This window comes from Hyposmocoma kahamanoa, unplaced genomic scaffold (assembly GCF_003589595.1).
Source record: "Hyposmocoma kahamanoa isolate Upper Pololo Valley unplaced genomic scaffold, ASM358959v1 215, whole genome shotgun sequence".
Taxonomy (NCBI): domain Eukaryota; kingdom Metazoa; phylum Arthropoda; class Insecta; order Lepidoptera; family Cosmopterigidae; genus Hyposmocoma; species Hyposmocoma kahamanoa.
In genome coordinates this window covers 1,621,788-1,642,003 of record NW_020653736.1, presented here as the reverse complement: position 1 = coordinate 1,642,003, position 20,216 = coordinate 1,621,788, and the positions used below count along the sequence as shown (strand labels likewise).

The 20,216-nt window shown below is 36.7% G+C and overlaps 1 protein-coding gene across 1 annotated transcript in view; it reads right to left on the bottom strand.

The window, feature by feature from the left end:
- Positions 1 to 19,897, bottom strand: part of LOC113227746 (rhophilin-2-B) — a 146,754-nt gene extending 126,857 nt beyond the window's left edge. The window contains exon 1 of the mRNA XM_026460729.1: positions 19,658 to 19,897. Within this exon, the coding sequence (XP_026316514.1) occupies positions 19,658 to 19,765 (108 nt within the window). The 5' untranslated portion in view covers positions 19,766 to 19,897. The remainder of the gene's footprint in view (positions 1 to 19,657) is intronic.
- Positions 19,898 to 20,216: the final 319 nt, after the last annotated feature.

Sequence of the window (20,216 nt, the reverse complement as noted above, 5' to 3'; positions counted from 1 at the left end):
TACTTTGACTTCGACTTCTCCCTTGCCCTTCTTTATTGTTGAATAGTTTATGTTTTTTTTTGTGTGGCGGTTAAACGATTTACATTATAAGCCTTGTGTATCTTGTATTGTATCTCGCTTGTGACTAAATGCCTTCCCCCTAATTTTCTATTGGTCCTAGATTTAAACGCCACACTTTGTGTAGCGTAACTTGCTGCTGTTGTACAATTACAATGTATACATACATATGACATAATATTTATACGTCGCATAGAAAGCAGTTCCCAACGGAGTGCAGTAAAACAATGGCTTGTACCAAACTTACTAAACTTTCACTTATTTTGGTACTAAATATAACTCATAAACGGACTGTTTGTCTTTGTTAAATAAGCCGTTAACGTTTCACTGCAGGCCACGGGGCTTGTCTAAGGACAGGCAAGGACAAAGTCCACGTGTTCAATCTTCTTCAAAAGGTTTCATTATTATGTTTTGCTTTATTTTTAACAAGAGGTATTGCGACTAAACATTCATAAATCATCATCATATCAGCCGGAAGACGTCCACTGCTGAACATAGGCCTCCCTAAAGATTGCCAGACTAGCCGGTCGGATGTAACGTGCTTCCATCGGTTACCCGCCGCCCTTACCAGGTCATCCGTCCATCTAGTAGGGGGCCGTCCCATTGAACGTCGTGGTTTCCTCTCCAGAACTTTTCTTCCCCAGCGGCCGCTTTAACTTGCTGATCCTTTGAACTATGTCGGTGACTCGTTCTTCTACGAATCTCCTCATTTTTTATTCGATCACATAGCTCCTTGAGTGACTTACAGATTTTTTTATGAGACACATAGTAAGTGAGCACGTCTCAGAGCTCATCCCTTGCAACATGCACTGCTGGAAGACTTTTGTCTTCAAGGACTGCGGTAAGTATTGTGGACGAGAAGACGTCCCGGAGCTTCCGGAAAGCTGCCCAACCGATTCGGATTCGACGATTGACCTTTTCCTCGAAGTTGGCTCTGCCTAATTGAACGGTTTGTCTGAGGTTACCACTTCTCTTCAACGCAGTACCTACCAACATAAATACACAAATCGAAAGTGTCTAGGGATCAAGCATGTTCAATTTTTTTTTAACACCAATGGATTTTTTGGTCTATTTCGTAATTTGAATTTAAAAATTAAATTGATTTCAAAAATTCTTCTTGGTGTTAAAAACAGAGAGACCCTTTTGATGAGTGTATATTGATATATTCTTTTCTCAATCAATTTGTTTTAGTCTTGCTTTGATATTAAGAGACGGAATGAATAATTTGTGCGTCTGGTGGTAACCGACATGCCTGTCCATAACAGGTGATTTGCCACTCAGAGCTAAAGATCTTAGGGATGTTACCACCGCTCAGTGCGCCTTCTTCTAAGAATTAACATATCGACAACGTTCTTGAATCTGTTGTTATAAATGCGCTAAACTCTATGGAAAACAGAGTGTTTTGCGCAGTTTGAAAGGAAATGCGAAGTTTGTATGCTCAAGATCTTTAAAGGTTTTTTGTCCATGCTATTTGTCGCTATGTAAGGTACGCAGGCAATGTCGCAAAAGTTATTTATTCTGTGACCTCAATTTGGTGAAGCAATAGCCGATCTCGTACTTATGAAGCTGATGTAGTTGTAGGCGCACCTTTGCCATTCACTGCATAGTTGACGTTGCTGATTTGGAATCAAGTTTCTCACTTCCCTTGCTCGTCTATACAGGGTTGTTTGTAAAATACTAACACCCCAGAAGGGCTATATTATTTAGCATTGTAACAATAACTTTTGTTACATGACGTTTTAGAAAATAAATTTACCAATTTTATTGTACTATCTGACACTTTTTAGATCTGTATTTGGGAGCATGGTAGGTTCAGATGTACCATGACGCGCTTAAGGTAACCTTATTATAATGTTAAAACTATGACGTGTGACGGTGTGACCTTACACCGTCATCTCACCTCTCTGTATCGCCTTTCTCCGCTTGTATCCTATCATTTTTTATTTTACATGTATTTAAATTTTAAATTTGAATTGTTCCATCTTCCTTCACTTTCTCATTTTGTTTTCGTACCACGGTCACTCCCAGCTCGACCGCCACTACAGTCGGAGCTGTTCCAAATTCCATAGCGAATAATCGCTAATTTTGGTTCTTCACTACCTTTATAAATCATTAAATAAGCTAAATCATGTGTAATAATTTATAAGTCTACAGCCTTCGTGTACCCTTTTTTTAAACTTTACTTCTTTAATAAATTTTGTGGACCGGAAGTTTCCCGTTTCATTGCCGTGAACCTGTTCACGGTTAGTTAGGGTTACAACCCTTTCAGATGTTTTCTTGACAGCTATGTACTATTCATTCACTCAGTTCGGCCTATGAAGCGACTTTCCATTAAAGTAATATTGTTCTTATGTCAAATTTAGCTAGCAGTCTTAACATAGTACGCGGACGCAGTGGAAACAATATTATTTTCGAATTTATTGTCTAAATATTGATTTGTTGATTGATTAAAAGTTAAGTTGAACTTATTTATTTACATAAATCTCTTCAATATTTTGTTTATTTTTTTATTAACAGTACATGCGAAATCATTACTCGTTAAATAAAAACACGCCATGTTTATTTCGTAAAATTATAATTCCGAATTCACAACGTGACTATCAAGACTCAGCTTGTTTTATTTATTTTTCTTCATGAGAATGCGGAATTACTGAAAACAAAGTAATGTTAATTGATTTTATTATTACGTACTTTTCTTTTTTTAACAGTTCAAATTCTCTGAATGTAAATAATATTAAGTACTTAAACATTATACTACGATAAGACGATTCGGAACAACAAAAAAGAAAGAGATGGGGTTATATAGGTCATATAGCGTTATTTCTTTGCTATTTTTAGTAAGAAATAGATACTATTGGGGAATCATTCGTTCTTTCCTTCGTGCACTTTGGCAAAACTAAAGTTTGTCATGGTACGAATATGAGTAATATTACAATAAGCTTACTTTAAGATTACATTGAAATAAGAATGTTTTTGGAAAGGTAGGCGCCCTGCTCATAGAATAATAAATACAGTTGTACGGTTAATACCGCACATTAAGTATGTTACCGCGTCAGCATTTTTATGTTTTTATGTATATGGAGCTACGTAATTTGATACTGGTGATAACGTAATAACCTTGTTTTCATTATATTGCGGTACAGGAACTATTCTTAAAATTTCATAAACTTCTCTACTTATTAGTGGTATCTTGATTTGAAAAAGTAGATATTCTTGCAGCATCCTTGTCTTTATCTTGATTAAATTGTATAACTTGCTTAAATCAGAGTGTATGTATAAAACATCTTTTGGTAATATACTTGATATAGTACTCAATTCTTCAATTAACTGGTCTGGTGTCAACAAATGTACATTGAAACGTTATAATCAAAATAGTTTGTGTAGCAAGAACAAGATGCGAACAACAGTAGAAGTGCTGAGTTTGCATTGCACGTGTGCCAACAGTACGCGGAGTTGTGCAAACTTGAGGTCAGTCCCATTTTTCGCTTACTACGATATGGCCGTGCAAAATCTCGAAAATATTAGAAAAATGTCTTATTTCACTACTTCGGAGTGTAAAAATGATATTCGCACCTGTTATTATGGTATCGTATCATTCTTAAGTCTTATTTTATTTAATATTAATAAATTTTAATTTTCTGCTCATCGCAATCATTTTTTGGTTAAAAGAAATGAAAATTAACCTTATAGCCACAGAACAATAAATACAGTACAAGTGGTTAGTTAACGTCTGACGCGTGCCAACATTAGGCCGCGAAAGGCCTACTTGAGCTCTGTCCACCATTTTAGCTTTGTATGTTTGTGTCTCTAAAATCGCAGAAAAATGCCTTATTGTTCTGTTTTGGAGTGCAAAAACGATAGCTGTACCAAAAACAGTACCGTAGTAGTATTTCATCGGTAATTATTATTTTAATTAATTTTTAATTTTCTGTCTATCGAATTGATTCAGATGTTAATCGTTTGTCGTAGTCCAGCTACTGGGTGCAAGATTTAATAAAATTTCAATATAAAACTAAAACATCGTAACTTGCAATACAGGTATTAGAATTACAACGATATAGCAACTGGGTAAATTTTAAATTATTCACAACAATCCAGAATTTGTTACATCTTTTTAAATGAGAAACTATGACCAATCATTATCAAGATTTCGTAGTGTTTATCATTTTGTTTGGGTGCGCTTTGGCGACAGCGGTTCCGATAGTAATCGAGGCCAATGGGACTTTCATTGTTCTTTTTTGAAAAAAGTAAACATCTCAAATTCGTCGTCGTTCGGCTATTAACCACTAGGTGGCAACACATTGATTGAAATTTCAATATAAAATAAAAACGTCGTAACTTGCAATAATAAGTATTGATAATGTATTTAACTGCCTCCGTGGCCGAACGGTTACCATGCCACGCGGACTGCCACGCAGAGGTCCCAGGTTCGATTCCCGGGCCGAGAGAAATAGTTGTATGGCCTACAATTATTTCTCTCGTGAGTTTGGGTGTAATTTGTGGTTGTCTATGTGTGTGTCCATGGCACCCGCGACACAGGGTTTCCCTAGTGCGGGGCTATGTTGAGTGTGTGTGTGCGTGTGCGTTATGTTGAACTTTCAACGATATGGCAACAAGATAAAGTTTAAATTATATCAACATTATAGAATATGTCATTTCTTTTAAAATTTGAGACTACGACCAGTTTTTTTCTTATTTTTATTTGTTTATTTATTTCTCCACAGATATACAATTTATACCTATTCTAAAGACCTTGCCAACCTAGGCATCAGGTTGTTGGCAAGACAACGTTCTTTTACATTACCTATGTATATCTATTCTAGTTTATTCTTCATTAATTAAGTTACATGAAATATTAGCTAATTTTCTGGAATAAAATTGTCTTTGCTAAATAATACTATATCTAATCATGATATTTATTTCACTAAAACATTACATCACTTAGCAATATATTTTTTAATTTCTTTTTCAACACTTTTTTACTAACCTTCATACTTTCTCTGAGCCAGTCATTGTATATTTTTGGTATAACATATTTATCAGTACTTTTCAATAATTATTATTAACTATACGTTTATTTAATTTTACTTTCTCTAACTCTTTTTGTATTATACATGTTTTCTTCAACACCGAGTGACCGTTTCAATTCTGAAATGAAAGGGGAGTGGGACAACCCGCGAGTTTATGCGAATGTGTGCGTCCGTACACCTCTCGCGGTGGGCGTGCATATTTGTATGTAGTTGTTTTGTTACACTACAGTTATGCACCCGACTTTTCACTTCCTCTTTGAGAATATAAAACAATAAAACATGTACATTACATCAAAATTTCCCCACATTTCTTTCGCATCATTGTATTTTTCTTTTTTTTGTAATTAATATTTGTGCTCAGAAAACAAAAGCAAAGGTATTTCGGTTACATTATAAATCAACAGTTCGTAATGACTTTATTATATATTTTAATTACTTTATACCCATAATATAAATAGGCGCTTTGTCGTCGAGTTGCGGAAACCAGCCCGTTGCACCAAGTACCAAGTAAGTACCAAGTACTTTATACCCACAGCTACACCTATGTCGAGTGACGGGACGAAGAAGTCGTGCCATCCATTACTTTAAGACATAACCTCGGGGATAGTGCAATTACGCGTTACTGACATTTGATTACGAGTCTCCATTTCGGTAATTAGCGTGATTTACGGGAATCTATTGCTGTCAGTTCGTAGACAATATAAATTAATGCTTACTGTGCAAAAATGATACCTGTAGCCATTGAAATAACAAAGTAAAACGTTAAATCCCTCTCCTGTGAAATGTGGTTTAGTTAAGTCCCATTCTTTCAAATGGGAACATAATAAGGCTCACATTATTGCTTGGCGGAAGAAATAGGGGTGGCAGTACAACTCTACTGCTATTACATTAACCAATAGTATAAGTATAACTGTTTTATTGTAAAAAAACGACCTCAAAAATTTGCTTATAAGCTTTTTTCAATCAATCAATCAATCAAATCGTTTATTTGCATAAAACATGGTGGTCATGATAACACAGTAATATACATATAAGTTCAAGCATGTTTCGCCCGAAGATAATTTAGGCATGCAAAATAAATGAAAAATAGGTCGTCACATGGTTACATTTACATTAAGTTCTATATAATTAATTTAAATTCTTTTACATAAAAATTATTGTAGAAATTCCCTAATACTATAATATACTTCATTCTTTAACAATTCATATAATTTAGTCTTAAATAATGTAATGGGAAAGTGTTTAATGTCCTTTGGTAGTCTATTGTAAATTCTGACACAAATACACAAACAATTTTGATTATATTTTTCTACCTTAGGCACGTCAAAAAAAAAAAAATTTTTATGTATTTATATGTGAGACGACACCAAGCTGAGTGGATGACGGATTCCGTAGCAGCACAGCATGCACACGTTATGGCGTACCGTTTGATTATTTATTGTTACAGTTCTTTGCATCCTGTTTGTGTGTTATTTGTATGTATTATCGTTGTTCTTTTTTCCCCCTTTTTATGTCGATTTTTTTTACATGTTACAATTGTTAAATATATGTGTGCTGTGTTGTTTCTTTATGGAATAAATATTTCTTTCTTTTCTTTCTTTATTTGCCAATTTTTATTGAAATCGGTTATCAGTAAGTGCGCGAAACCGGTTACATCACTTAGTTTGTCACCCTTAGAGGTGGAATATTTTCTTTAAATTTAAATGTGACAAAAAAGAATCATCAAAATCGGTTCACAAATGCCAAAGTAATAGCATAACGTACACACAAAAAAAATTGAAGTAACCATTGACTTACAATTATATGGACGTCGGGTCCGCGCTAAAAAGTGTCCGCACTTGTAAGGCGCTAAAATCGTATACAGAGCGCGACACTCCGCTTTAGTCTTCATTTGTTCTACTGACAGCGCGATACTGCGATGACGTTACAATTTAAATTTCGAATAGGTTGACTTGGGACATTTTTTTCGTTTTTTTTGTATTAGACCCGTCGTCCATTTATTTGTAAGTCAATGGAAGTAACGGTTATTGTGAAAAAGAGTTTTGTTCATTGGTTTGTACTTTTACATTGGGGATGTATCGTCAAAGAATTAACGACGAATTCATAATGGATCCCTAAAATATACAGTACAAGGAATTCTCTAGTTTGAGACCTGATTATGTGTGATTATCTAGCACATTCTTATTGCGTTGTTTTGTCAACAAGTTGCGCAATGGGTTCAACATTGTGGTTTATAAAATCCATTGGTACTCACCATATCACGTAAAAACAGTATGTCCTCTTCAGTAGTTTGCAATATAGATAGTGATTAATATATAGGGTGTCAAAAAACAATCCAATAAAACCTTGGGATACAATATGGTGACAGATAACGTAAGCCTATCTTAAATTAACAAAAACAAGATAAAAAACAATATAGAAATTATTCTATAATATATTTATGCAATAGATTGGGCAGAGAAGCTGTTGTGTACGGTTCTGTGACAGAGCGAGGAACATTGTTGCCATTGTACTCGTCACCCTGAGACATAAGTTGAAAAATCTCAGGTCATTTCACCAGCGCCCTTTAAAACCCGAAACTGAGGAATGAGGTATTCCGGGCATTACTCCTTGGCGGCAGAAATAGGTAATGTGGCAATACTGTAGCTTTTTTTTCATACCATCAAGTGGCGGGACGAACAAGTCGTGCGCGTGACGGTAAGAGCTACATGCCTGTCCATAACAGTTGCAGTACCACTCAGAGCTAAATCGCAAAGGTCTGAGGGGATCGGAGGTCACTACCACTACGCCTTGTAATTTCACCAGCACCCTTACCCTTCAAATCCGGAACACAGTAATGCTGACATTACTGCTTGGCGGCAGAAATAGTAAGGTGGCAGTACTACCCTGGACGACCTCTTTCGAATGGAGCTCTACTGCTACTAAATAGCTACTAATGTAAAAAAGACATTTTTAAGTTTTAACCGACTACAACGCGATGAGTCCGACATTTATGAGTCGATTTCGATGATTAATTTGGTCCCATTCAAATTTGAAAAAAAAAATTCCACTTTCCGCACATTACTGGTAGCAAATTAGGGGATGAATCAATGACTTTCCGTTAACCGAGTTTAATAAAACTTGGTCAATAAATGTAATTCCACAACATTTTGAGGTCGGTTTTTTCATAATAAAGATACGATTCTCTACATCTCTAGCCCCGGGGCTGGTAACTGTAAAGGTATCTAACTGGGTCACGAAATATCATAGATTTCTCATAGATGGCGCTACGGCTAAAAAATCGTTGAAAAACTAAATACAAAAATACGACTCCGTTCGTTCCATCGACATCATGTGGCTTAGTTGGTATAGCGTCTGACACGGTGTGCTAGAAGACGTCGGTTCGAATCCGGCCGCATCGAAGGAATTTTTCTGAGTGTTCGATCTTTGTATTAATAATTATAACAAACTAGTGGACTAATTTCACATAAAAATAAAAGAATGTCAATTCAATAAAAATTTAAAGATATAATTATTGTAAGTTTTCAAGTATATTGAAAGTTACGATTTTTTACTACAAGGATATTCATAGTTATTGCGAAATTACTCCACTAGTTTGTTATTATTATTAATACAAAGACCAAACGAAAATAACTGCCAGCCTTGTGGTCACCGGAGGCTTCTACGAGGCGATCTGATAGCTCATTCGCTAGAAGTTTCCTCTGTGGTCCCCAGGGTTTCAACCGCAACAGGCACAAAGTTGTGGTACTGAGCAAGGTTTTCGTATTTGAGACTTTTGCGGTTCTCGGCCGCTCTAGCCACAGAGCCTGCGCCGCATACGCAGTTATTTTCGCCAAAGAATTTAGCAATTCAAAGGGGAAATGTTGCCAGCCTTCTGAGCACGATGCCCCAGGGTACGACCTTAGATTAAATTTTCTATTTATAAATTTTCTTACTTTTTTATGTATGTACCTGCTACAATGTATATTTAGGATGAAAGAGAACTGACCTCAAAAGTTTGTTTATCGGTTTTTTTCAATTTCCATGGGAATCATTGACTTACAAACAAATGGACGACGGGTCTAATACAAAAACCACGAAAAAAATGTCCCAAGTCAACCTATTTAAACGTAGTGACATGTAAAGGAATATGAAAAAGCTATAACGTTGAATTTAAATTGTAATGTCGTCGCAGTACTGTCTAATTTTGCTTGCTTCGCTGTCAGTCGAACAAACGAAGACTAAAGCGTGAATGACGCTCTGTATACGATTTTAACGCCTTATAAGTTCGGACACTTTTTAGCGCGGACCCGACGTCCATATAATTATAAGTCAATGGGATCCCTCATCAGAGTCTGACTTCTTCGTGACAATGGGACTGTTACGGACCGCTTTGTATTTTCTTTTCTGGTTGTCATGGTGACTGTGATTTGTTGATTACATGTATTGCGTCAAGTGAAAAGTCGATATTTATTTCCGGAAAACAATTAGTAATTTGGGATGACCAAAACGAACCCGGAACAGTATCAATATCTTTTAAAGAAAAAAAAGTTCAAAATCGGTGCACAATTGATGGAGCACAATCTCACCTGATGTTCACCACGGAAAGACCGTGTCAGAAACTCCTGCATCCGCGGCAGCCTTCACGTCCGTGACATTGCAGATAAACTGCAAGAAAGCCGCCTACGTTGGTACGGTCACATGTTACGGAAAGCGGCATGCTACGTGGGAAACAAATGTCTGGCTATGCCACCTCCGCCGGACCCCGGTAGAAGGGGCAGACCCAAGAAGTGCTGGCTTGACGTCGCCAAGGGTGATATGCGTGCCAATGGTCTCACCACTAAGGATGCCGAAGACCGTGCAAAGTGGAGGAGAAAAAGCAGGAAAGCGGACCCCGGGCTCCGCAGCAACTCTGCTGAGGACGCAACCGGGACAACAACGCTCAGATGAGAGAGAGAGAGAATCTCACCTGATGTTAAGCGACGATGTGACCGAACGATGGAACGCGTTTGCCTAAAAAATGCCTATTCACTCTAGCCTTGAATAGCCCCAAACTGTACTTTTCGAGACATACAGATGCCGATAGAGCATTCCATTCCTTTGCCGTACGTATCAGAATGGAGGAAGCAAAAGCACTTAGATGGAACATCAACGACATAAGAATGGAGTGAATACACGGATATGCCTATAAAATTAGAGGATTTCCTTCGATTTTCATGGAATCGACAATACCATCACGAGAGTGAACCTTTTCAAACACAAAAAGAATTTTCAAAATCGGTCCACAATTGTCAGAGATATCTGACTGAAATAAATAATACTTACCTTAGATCAAACTCTAAAAAACATCCTTCGATATGGCTAGATTCAAACCAGCGTCTTCAAGCATACCGCGGCAGTTGTTTATTATATTAAATTTATTATTAGTGCGATTGTCTAGCGTTAGTTCCTTCCCACAGCTTCCATTCTACAGTGTAAATAGATTCTATAACTAATATTTAATCTAGTCAGGCTGGTCATAACGACCTTAATCGTGCTACGCCGCTACTCGATTGTCCCATTGATCACAATCACAATCATAATGCGTGAACGCATTTTCTTACACCAGGGCTCTCCAAACTACGGCCTGCGGACCAACAATGGTTCTGCAATCCGGTTCACCATAGTTACATAAGGTTATCATATGAGAATCAGAATGAATCAAAATGTTTTACAACCGGTTTTTTTCGGTCAATTTTATCATTAGTTATCAATCTATTTTATTTTCGTAATATACAGGTAAGGTACAATAATACCTTAAATACTAGGTACAAAAACTAGGATTAAATTATTTGAATAAAATTGGTTCCCCGAGGCAAGGTGCTCGAGATGCTGGCAGAGTTTCCCATTTATAAGGCTATGTTAATGCGTTGGGCAAGGTAGCTGCAGCCCCTTGGGTCAGACCTCACCTCCTAAAATGTAGGCTCGCATCGAAATACCTCACCGTAAATCACACTCGTCACAGTTGCTCACTTCCTGGACCTTACCAATAATATACTAACCTCCTAAGGCCCTATGTACATCAAAACGTACGTAAGGTGTGAATCAGACCTAGACAATATTATCCCTATGATCACGTAAACGCTCTGTGTACGTTATAAAGAAAATATCGGATTCAAATTTAGCGCTCTATTTTCTAAGACCATAGGGTATTTAGATAGGCGATTTAAATAGCTGTCGAGCAAGTCGCGTCCTGTCTTGCTAGCCCTACTGACGCACTTGGGCCTGAAGCATGTATATTATATTTAGTACATTTTAATTTATATTGGGTGTTTAGCGTTTTGCCCATTGTAGGCTAATTAGGAGGCTAATATTGATATAGTAGCTGAATCCAGATTTCTTGGTTTAGGTACAAATAAGTTAAATTTTGAAACAGGCACTTTTTCTAAATAAAAATGTTTTAACACTAAATCACGACTTCATTTCTCACTGGCGTTTACGCAAAGTCGGCATTGCAATTCAATTCCCAATAAGTAACTCAAGTGGTTCACGGATAGGGTTGTCAAAAATAAATAATCCTTAAGAATAAACATTTCTGGTCTTCTCAAGACCTGACCATTACTAGATATTCTTGTGAGAGAGTTTGTCCTGGGAAATACTGCCACCTTACCTATTTCTACCGGTTTTGAAGGGTAAGGGTGCAGTGGCAACGCCCCTCAGATAAGCTCAGAGTGGTACTGCTATAGGTAGGTGTGATGCTTTATTTGTATCGTCATTAATAATAAATATAAATAAATATTAGACAACATCATATACCTTGCTCTGATCCCAAAGTAAGTAGCTAAAGCACTTGTGTTCTGGAAATCGGAAACAACGACGGTACCACAAATAGCCAGACCTGAGACAATATAGAAAGTTAGATTTCTACACTGAAAAAACAATCTGCGAATGCGTCCCACCCCTTCTCCGTCGAGGTCAGTATCAAGCTGTGTGTGGATCTCATGGATCTCACTTAAAAACAAAATAAAAAAATCATTGATTCCGCAAATATAATGTAAAATTTTTTAATCTAACATGTCGTTTTAAAGTTTGTCATAATAGAAATACTTTTAACTTATGCTCCCAACTTAGGAAATGATAATGTATATGCTCCGGAATTGTACTAAAAACGTATACAGTTCTCCACAAAATAACTGCTACTTGATTCCCGCCAAAAAATACGCGTGAGATATTTAAAGAGGAAACTTGTCATTCACAATCCCCCAGACGCAGGTCTTGGTGTGTTTTTTAGTTAAAGGAAGAAGATATGCTTTTTCTTTTCTTCCATATTTAGTAAACTATTTCCGTGATTTACTGCGTAAAGTTGGCTGTTGGTCACCCTACAATCCGATAGTTAGACTGTCAGTGTCAACAAAAACTCTGAAAGTGGGTCGGTAACCCAGCCGGCGTATTGAAGCGTTGAGCTCACGTCGTGTGACGTACATGCCGACTAATTGCTTTACAGATTACAGAGTATTTAATGCCTTATTAATAAAGAGATAAGATAGGTGTTTACGTCCTCGAGCCACAGTTTTGTCGTGATTAGTTTTAAAGGTTGGACTCCTGTCCTCCATTTTACAAGCATGTAATAAGCATGATATATAGTACATTATTGCAGAGCCCGGGAAGTAAGGGATTACTGGATGAGTGTGAGTTACAATTGTATTAATACGAGTCAAGTAATCCTCGTTCCCGCCGAGGCTTATATAGTGTATTTCTCAAACAATGCGAGATCCATAAATATTTGTTTTCATTATCTCACTGGAACTTATTTTCATGACGAACATAGAAAAAAGGTCAAGAAGAGAGAAAACAATACCAAAGCATTTTAGTTTATTTTACAGGCTTTCTTTAAAAAAAAAAGTGGTACAGGTAGGTACTATTAATTCTCGCAATTACGAGCACTTGGCAGTTGGCTGTATGAGTGTTTCTTTTGTCTTTTTACGTAGCTCATTATTAGTAGGTAGATTTAAAAGTTTGGAGAAGTGGACAGTAATGGATTTTCGTATTTACTTTGCAGGCCTTGGCCGGGAAGTAATCGCATGGTCCGTAAATGACAAACATTTCCGAGCGTGTTTGAGAAAATAATCTAGTTTTTGAGAGATAAGTAGAAAGTGATTACCATTCTACACTCGGGTCACAGTACTTTTACGAAAATGTAATTTTAGTTAAGAACAATAATATTTTTTTTTTGTGAAAAACATTATTCCTCATATTAAAGTGACGTAACATTGACATGAGGAATAAAAATAAACTAGCTGTTTATATTTTATATTTTTTGACAGTCGACAGTCACAAAGTCTCAAATTCATTTAAGGGGTAATGTTCAAGATATTCATAATTTGCCATTTACGAGGTTTAAAACTATAGTGAAACAAAAACTTTATACTAAAGGTTATTATACAGCTTCTTCGTACTTGGATAACAAAATTCCGTGTATTCTGTTTAGCTCTTGCAGATATTTTCGAACCAAGATATTTGAAATAAATATTATGAATGATAAATATATTCACAAAGAGCAACCCCTAGGGTTTCTTGCTCATTCTTCTCAGGGGAATCTGCCTTACGAATGAGGGCTAGAGTTAAATCAGTATGACGAATTCAAATGTAATTTGCTTACCTATGAAATAAAGATAGTTTGACTTTGATTTTAATATGAAGAAAAATATTTACGATTGATGCTTCTTTGTTTACATATTGTCTAACTCCGAAAAATAAAACGCAAAAAGGTGTTGAGGAAGCTGGCAAAACTTCCGCTTCGATTATCTATGGTTTTTTTCCGGAAGTGGCTGCGAGTCTTCTGGTCACCCGAGGCTACAACGAAATGGAAGCTTAGCGAGGAATTTCGCCTGTGGCCTCCTTGTACTTGAGCCGTTCTCTGCTACTTTTCAGTACTAATACGGGTTCATTTTGCTTGGCTCGAGCGGCAGGGCTTTATTTCAGTATTTATTATTTTACAAACGAAATTACATCCATTTGAAAAATATATATCATACATTATACGAGTTCTATTTAGTTCAGTTGATATAAAAAAAAAAATCATTAGTATATAGTACCTGAAATACTTATTGAATACAGCAGTTTTCTTGTAAAATTTCGAAGAAAGTTTTAATTTTTTTTCTATCGTTAAAATTTTTAGGAACCATGTTTTCACACCGTGTAGTAATCAGTGCATATCAGCAATTTTGCTATATATTTTTTTCCCAAAGTGAATTCAACACTTTCACTGACAAGCTCTTAACATTATATAAAGCACAAGTCCGATCTTGCATGGAATACTGCAGTCACCTCAGCGAAGTATCAACTTGAGGCTCTTGATTCGATTGAGCGTATAGCCAGGAGACTTATTGGCGACGTGAAGGTAGAATCTAAACTTTATAGCTTAGCCCACCGGCGCAAAGTGGCCCGTTGGTAGGTTTTTTACAGAATATATTTCGGTGAGTGCCCATGAGCTCCATCAGCTCATCCCGCCCGCCCCCTTTTACCATCGGACATCATCCTTACTTGGTCGATATTCCTTTCAGGCGTATTAAGCGCTTTTACTTTGCGCACAGCCCAGGAATGGAACTCCCTGCCTGAGACGGCGTTTCCGAACTCGTACAACCCCGGTACCTTTAAGGTGCGACTGAATAGGCATCTTCTGGGCGAGCTCGTTCCATCGTAGGTTCTATCTTTGCTCCAGAGCTAGGTAGTGGTCAAGAGTAATTTAATTAAAAAAAAAGTGAAATCAATCAAAGTCATTTGAGGTTAAGAGTCTTCTTAAATCATCTCAGTTGTGAATGACAGAAAGTTAAGAGGAGTAACTTAGCAGTGGCTAGCTGCTTCTATTCAACTGCTCAGTGACGAATTTCGTGATGGTCGCCCGTCCACTGCTGTGAACAACAAAAACATCGATGCTGTGCGCCGAATGATCAAAACAGACAGACATGTGACATACCATATACCACTCGGGCATCTTTAGGCATAGGTATGAGTCAAATACAATCAATACTACACAAACATTTGGGTGTGAAAAAGCTGTGCTCTCGGTGGATTCCACACAATTTGACTGAGGCTCAGAAAACGGATCGCGTCACTTGGTGCAATGCCATGCTTACCAGATTTAATGAAAGGGCGTCAAATTTGGTGTGTGACATAGTAACAGGTGACGAAACATGGATTTATAGTTACGATCCCAAAACAAAGCAGCAATCGAGCGTATGGGTCTTTCTAGATGAGCCGAAACCAACCAAAGTGGCACGCGTGGAAAGTGCCTGAAGTGGATGATTGCTTCTTTTTTTAATAAAACTGGACACATGGCTACTGTTGCTTTGGAGAATCGTTGTACCGTGAATAGTGATTGGTACACGATCATTTGTTGTCGGAAGTTATTGACAAACTCCGTAAAAATAACCGTAAACGCCATATCATCTTGCACCACGATAATGCCAGTTCTCACACGGCCAGACAGACAAATGAATTTTTGAAGGTGAACAACGTTGACCCTATGAGCCATCCCGCGTACAGTCCCGACCTGGCACCTTGTGACTTTTATTTATTTCCAAAAATTAAGAACCAGTTACGGGGTCAACGATTTTCATCACCTGAAGAGGCTGTCGAAGAGTATGAAAAATATGTTTCAGAGATTGTCATGGAGGAGTGGCATAAATGTTTTCAAAATTGGTTCATTCGTATGAAAAAGTGCATTAACGCTAACGGAGAATATTTTGAGAAACAATAAATTCATCCCGGAAACTTATAGTGCGCCCCACGTAGTATGGTAACCTATCACAAACTGGAATTTGTATTTTTTTCCGAAATAACCTTTCTTCGAATTTTCATTACACCGAAAACCGAATTATAACGAAACCGTTGTTCTTTCAGGATATGTTGGATGTTTATCGCAAAGATACGTTTAGGTTCGGTTAGATTAGGTTAACATAGGTTTAAAAGAAAAAACATTTTCCTCTCAAAATTACTTTCGAGGTTATGAAAATACGATCAAACGTTATTTCTGGAAAATGTCATTTCGGAGTACTGATACGTAACCTTTTAGTATAGCAACTACGATCATTAGCGATTGAATGGATAAATGAATGGATGGATGAATGTTAGTGATGCTTCCACAGACACTCAACTGTCATTGCGACTAGATTTTAGCAGAATAACAAATATTATCATAATTGCAATATCATTTCCATGGAATTACAATGATCTATGGTTTTAAGAAGATTAGCAGAAAGGCGAGTTTCATAAAAATACTTCACGAGTGTTTTAATGCCTAATTATGTACAGTTACATACACTGGTTTATCTATACACATATTATAAGCTCTCTGTGATGTGTTCAGGAACCGCATGCTGCGACTGGCGAAATGGCGGCAAATAAAAACTTTTCTTACGCATGTCACACAACCGTAGTTTTTATTTTTAATTCATGGACAAGCTAGAGTCGGCCCCAACTATCATATCTTCGATATCACGTAACGAGTGAAATTTGTCAAAATTGTTTGCTATTGACATTTTATTTCGAATAAAACTTCATCTCGACTGATATTAGAATTGAGGTCCAATCAAATTGTTTTGTTTTCAGAGATGTTCGAAATTTGACTGTTTAATAATAAAATCGAATTCGACGTTATTAGGAATAATAGCATTTTCACAGATATGAAATTTGTTCTAACAAAACAGTTTATCTTTATGCTGGTCGTAATTTGCGGTTTTTGAACACATCATAGAGGATTTATGATATGTGTGTAGATAAAAATAAAAACATGTTAAAAATACCATAATTGCAATATAATAATATATTAACTGCTCCCGTGGTCGAACGGTTACCATACTGGACTACCACGCAGAGGTCCTGGGTTCGATATCCAGGTCAACAGAAATATTTGTATAGCCCACATTTATTTATTTCGTGAGTTTGTGTGTAATTAGAGGTTGTCTATGTGTATGTCCATGGCATGCGCGATACCGGGTCGTGTCCAGTTCAAGCTGTGTGTTCAGTTGAAAACTTAACGTTTAACACAGAACGTTGCCGATCGAGTATGGTTAACCCTTGATCGCTTTCTAAAGTACTCATGGAAACTCGTAAAAGGAATAATATGCGCATTTTCTCATAGAAAGTGACCAAGTAGACAAGCTACGTAAGTAAGTACTTAAGTTAGGCAAGGCAGGAAACGCCGGATGCATTCCTAGTGGTATCTTAAGTTATGCGAGTAAAAGTATAATTAGGCGTGGTAAAGCCAGTCAAGCTAGCTTTTTCTACTTCTGCTATTTCCTAAGGAAATTGTAATGATTGATTTTGATAACTATGTTGAGTGCCTCTCCCGATCGTCTTTTCCGAATCGAGGCGCATAATTGCGATTCCGAATGGAAACTTTTGACATTTCTAATCGGAACAATAGTGGATTTAACTCACAAATTAGAAAGATATAGTAAGAATCAGGTTCATCTTCTCGTTCAGAAACCCATCTAGGTACCCGATCGGATCGATTCCTATTTTGAATCAAAATCAAGACGCTGGTAACCGATATGAGGTCGGTTTTTTTTTTTATAAAAAAACGTTACAAATATTACTATATACATAAGTAATTTAGACTTTCGGTTTTTGCGTCAAACTAGAGAATTATAGCTCCGGAAGCAAAACGCAGAAAACCCAGAAATCGATCGGTCTCCTCCTAAAACCATGTACAATATTATTTTGAACTGCCTCTGTGGCCGAACGGTTACCATGCTGGTCTGCCAAGCAGAGGTCCCCGGGTTCGATTCCCGGGCCGGAATTTGTATAGCCTACATTTTTTTCTCTCGTAACTTTGGGTGTCACTTGTGGTTGCCTATGTTCATGGCACCCGCGACACAGGGTTTCCCTAGTGCGGGGTTATGTTGAGTGTGTGCGTTATTATTATTATTAATTGATTGATTAATTTTTGAATGAATTCTAAAAAAAACATGAAGAGACTTATTTCTCTGCAAATTCTTTGCTTTTGTGGTTTGGACAACGAAAAGTTGAAATTTAAAAACTAAAGGGAACAAACATTATACTTCAAATAAATATTATAATTTCTAAGTTTATTGAATGTTACGATATTTGACCACCATGATATTCAATTATTTTTGTGTAATTAATCCACTAGTTTGTTATAATTATTAATACAAACATCGAACGCTTGGAAAAAAATATTTCGATCCGGCTGTATTCGAACCAACGTCTTCCAGACGATATGCCAACCATTATATCTATGATGCCAACTAAGCCACTGAACGAACTAGCGGACCTTACGAATTTTTCTATCTGCTTATTGCAGATCTTCATTTTTGGTTTTTCACGACTTTTTTACCGTAGCACCATCTGTGAGAAATCTATATCTTCACTCAGCCAGGTACCTTTACAGCTACCACCAGCTGACTAGAAACCTCGCTTTAATAATTGTAATCTTTAAGTTATTGAATGTCAGGATGTCTGTCAATATTATATTTCAACAAAAAATTTACAAATTGATGGCATAGAACCATTGACTTACAAATAAATGGACGACGGGTCTAATACAAAAACCACGAAAAAAATGTCCCAAGTCAACCTATTTAAACGTAGTCACATGTAAAGAAAGGAATATGAAAAAGCTAAAACGTTGAATGTAAATTGTAATGTCATCGCAGTACTGTCTAATTTTGCTTGCTTCGCTCTCAGTCGAACAAACGAAGACTAAAGCGTGAATGACGCTCTGTATACGATTTTAGCGCCCTATAAGTTCGGACACTTTTTAGCGCGGACCCGACGTCCATATAATTGTAAGTCAATGCATAGAACGTAGAAATATATATTTTTGCGAGATTATGTAAATACCATTATGTAGCTATGTATACAGGCTGCTATGTAAATATCAGTGACACCCACAAAATCAAAGTTCCGTGGGCATAGCTACTCTTTTCTACATACACGCTGCTCCATTAAACAATAATAATAATAATAATAATGCACACACTCATAGCCCCGCAAACCCGGAAATACGGAAACCCTGTATCGCGGGTGCCATGGACACACACATAGATAACCACAAATTACACCTAAACTTAATACTCAATATATTTATTGCATTCATATGGTACTTACGTATCTTATAATTACAACAATGCTACACATATGAGTCCTTTATTAGGGGTAACAATAAGAGCAGAGGTAGGCCAAGCTTTCAATTATTAATTAGAATTGTTATTCATCAAATAATAATATAAAATAAAAAATGTCACATAATAAGAAATACGTCAGACGTCATACTTTCAAGTGGGAGAAATATGTCACTTGTAAACAACTCGTGTTGTTCAAATCTTTGAAGTGGTTCAAGTCGTTTAAGTCTTTTGAATCTTTTATTATAACGACTGAGTCTTATTAATAAAAACTCGAACCCCCAGTCTTAGTTTTAGAGTTGAGTTCTGAAAAATGGAGTCGAGTCGTTATAAAACGTCTTAAAAGACTGAGTCTCTTACATCACTATCGGCCACTGAAGCAGATATGCCTGTAAAGTCGATTTTCGCTTAATATTTAGTCCGATCAATGTAACATAACGACATTTGAAAAAGGAGTACACTTACCCGTATAAAAGGATTTTTCTTGGGTAGCTCATGATCCACCACGTCCCTCTCTTCGTCTGAAGCGGAGCTGACCCTCACACAGGTCTTATGAATGGGTTGGTCACCCATACTCCGAACTCATTATACACAAACTTGAAATCACTTGAAAATTGTTGAAAGGATTCAATCAAGAACCTTTCTTGGAGGGATTCAACCCTCAAAGAACTTTCCTGGAAGGGATCCAATCGTTTGAAAAACCTTTCTTGGAGGGATTTAATTCTAGAAGCGATATATTTTCACTATTTCTTCCACTAAAGAACTATTTCTAGTTTTTTTTAAAGATTTTATCACTGAAAAGCGATATATAAAACTAGCTGTTTGGTGTTATTCATCACTACACTGTTATTTCCTTTGTAACTGATTGAAGATTTTTTACTATTTTTCTTTTTAATTTAAGCATTAAATTTCAACGTGTATAACAATTTTTTTTTAAAGTTTCACAATGTCACTGTAGTTTATTTTAATTCACGAACTTCCTTCTTCCTACAGCCGTTTGGGTCGCGTAAACCTGTAACAAGAA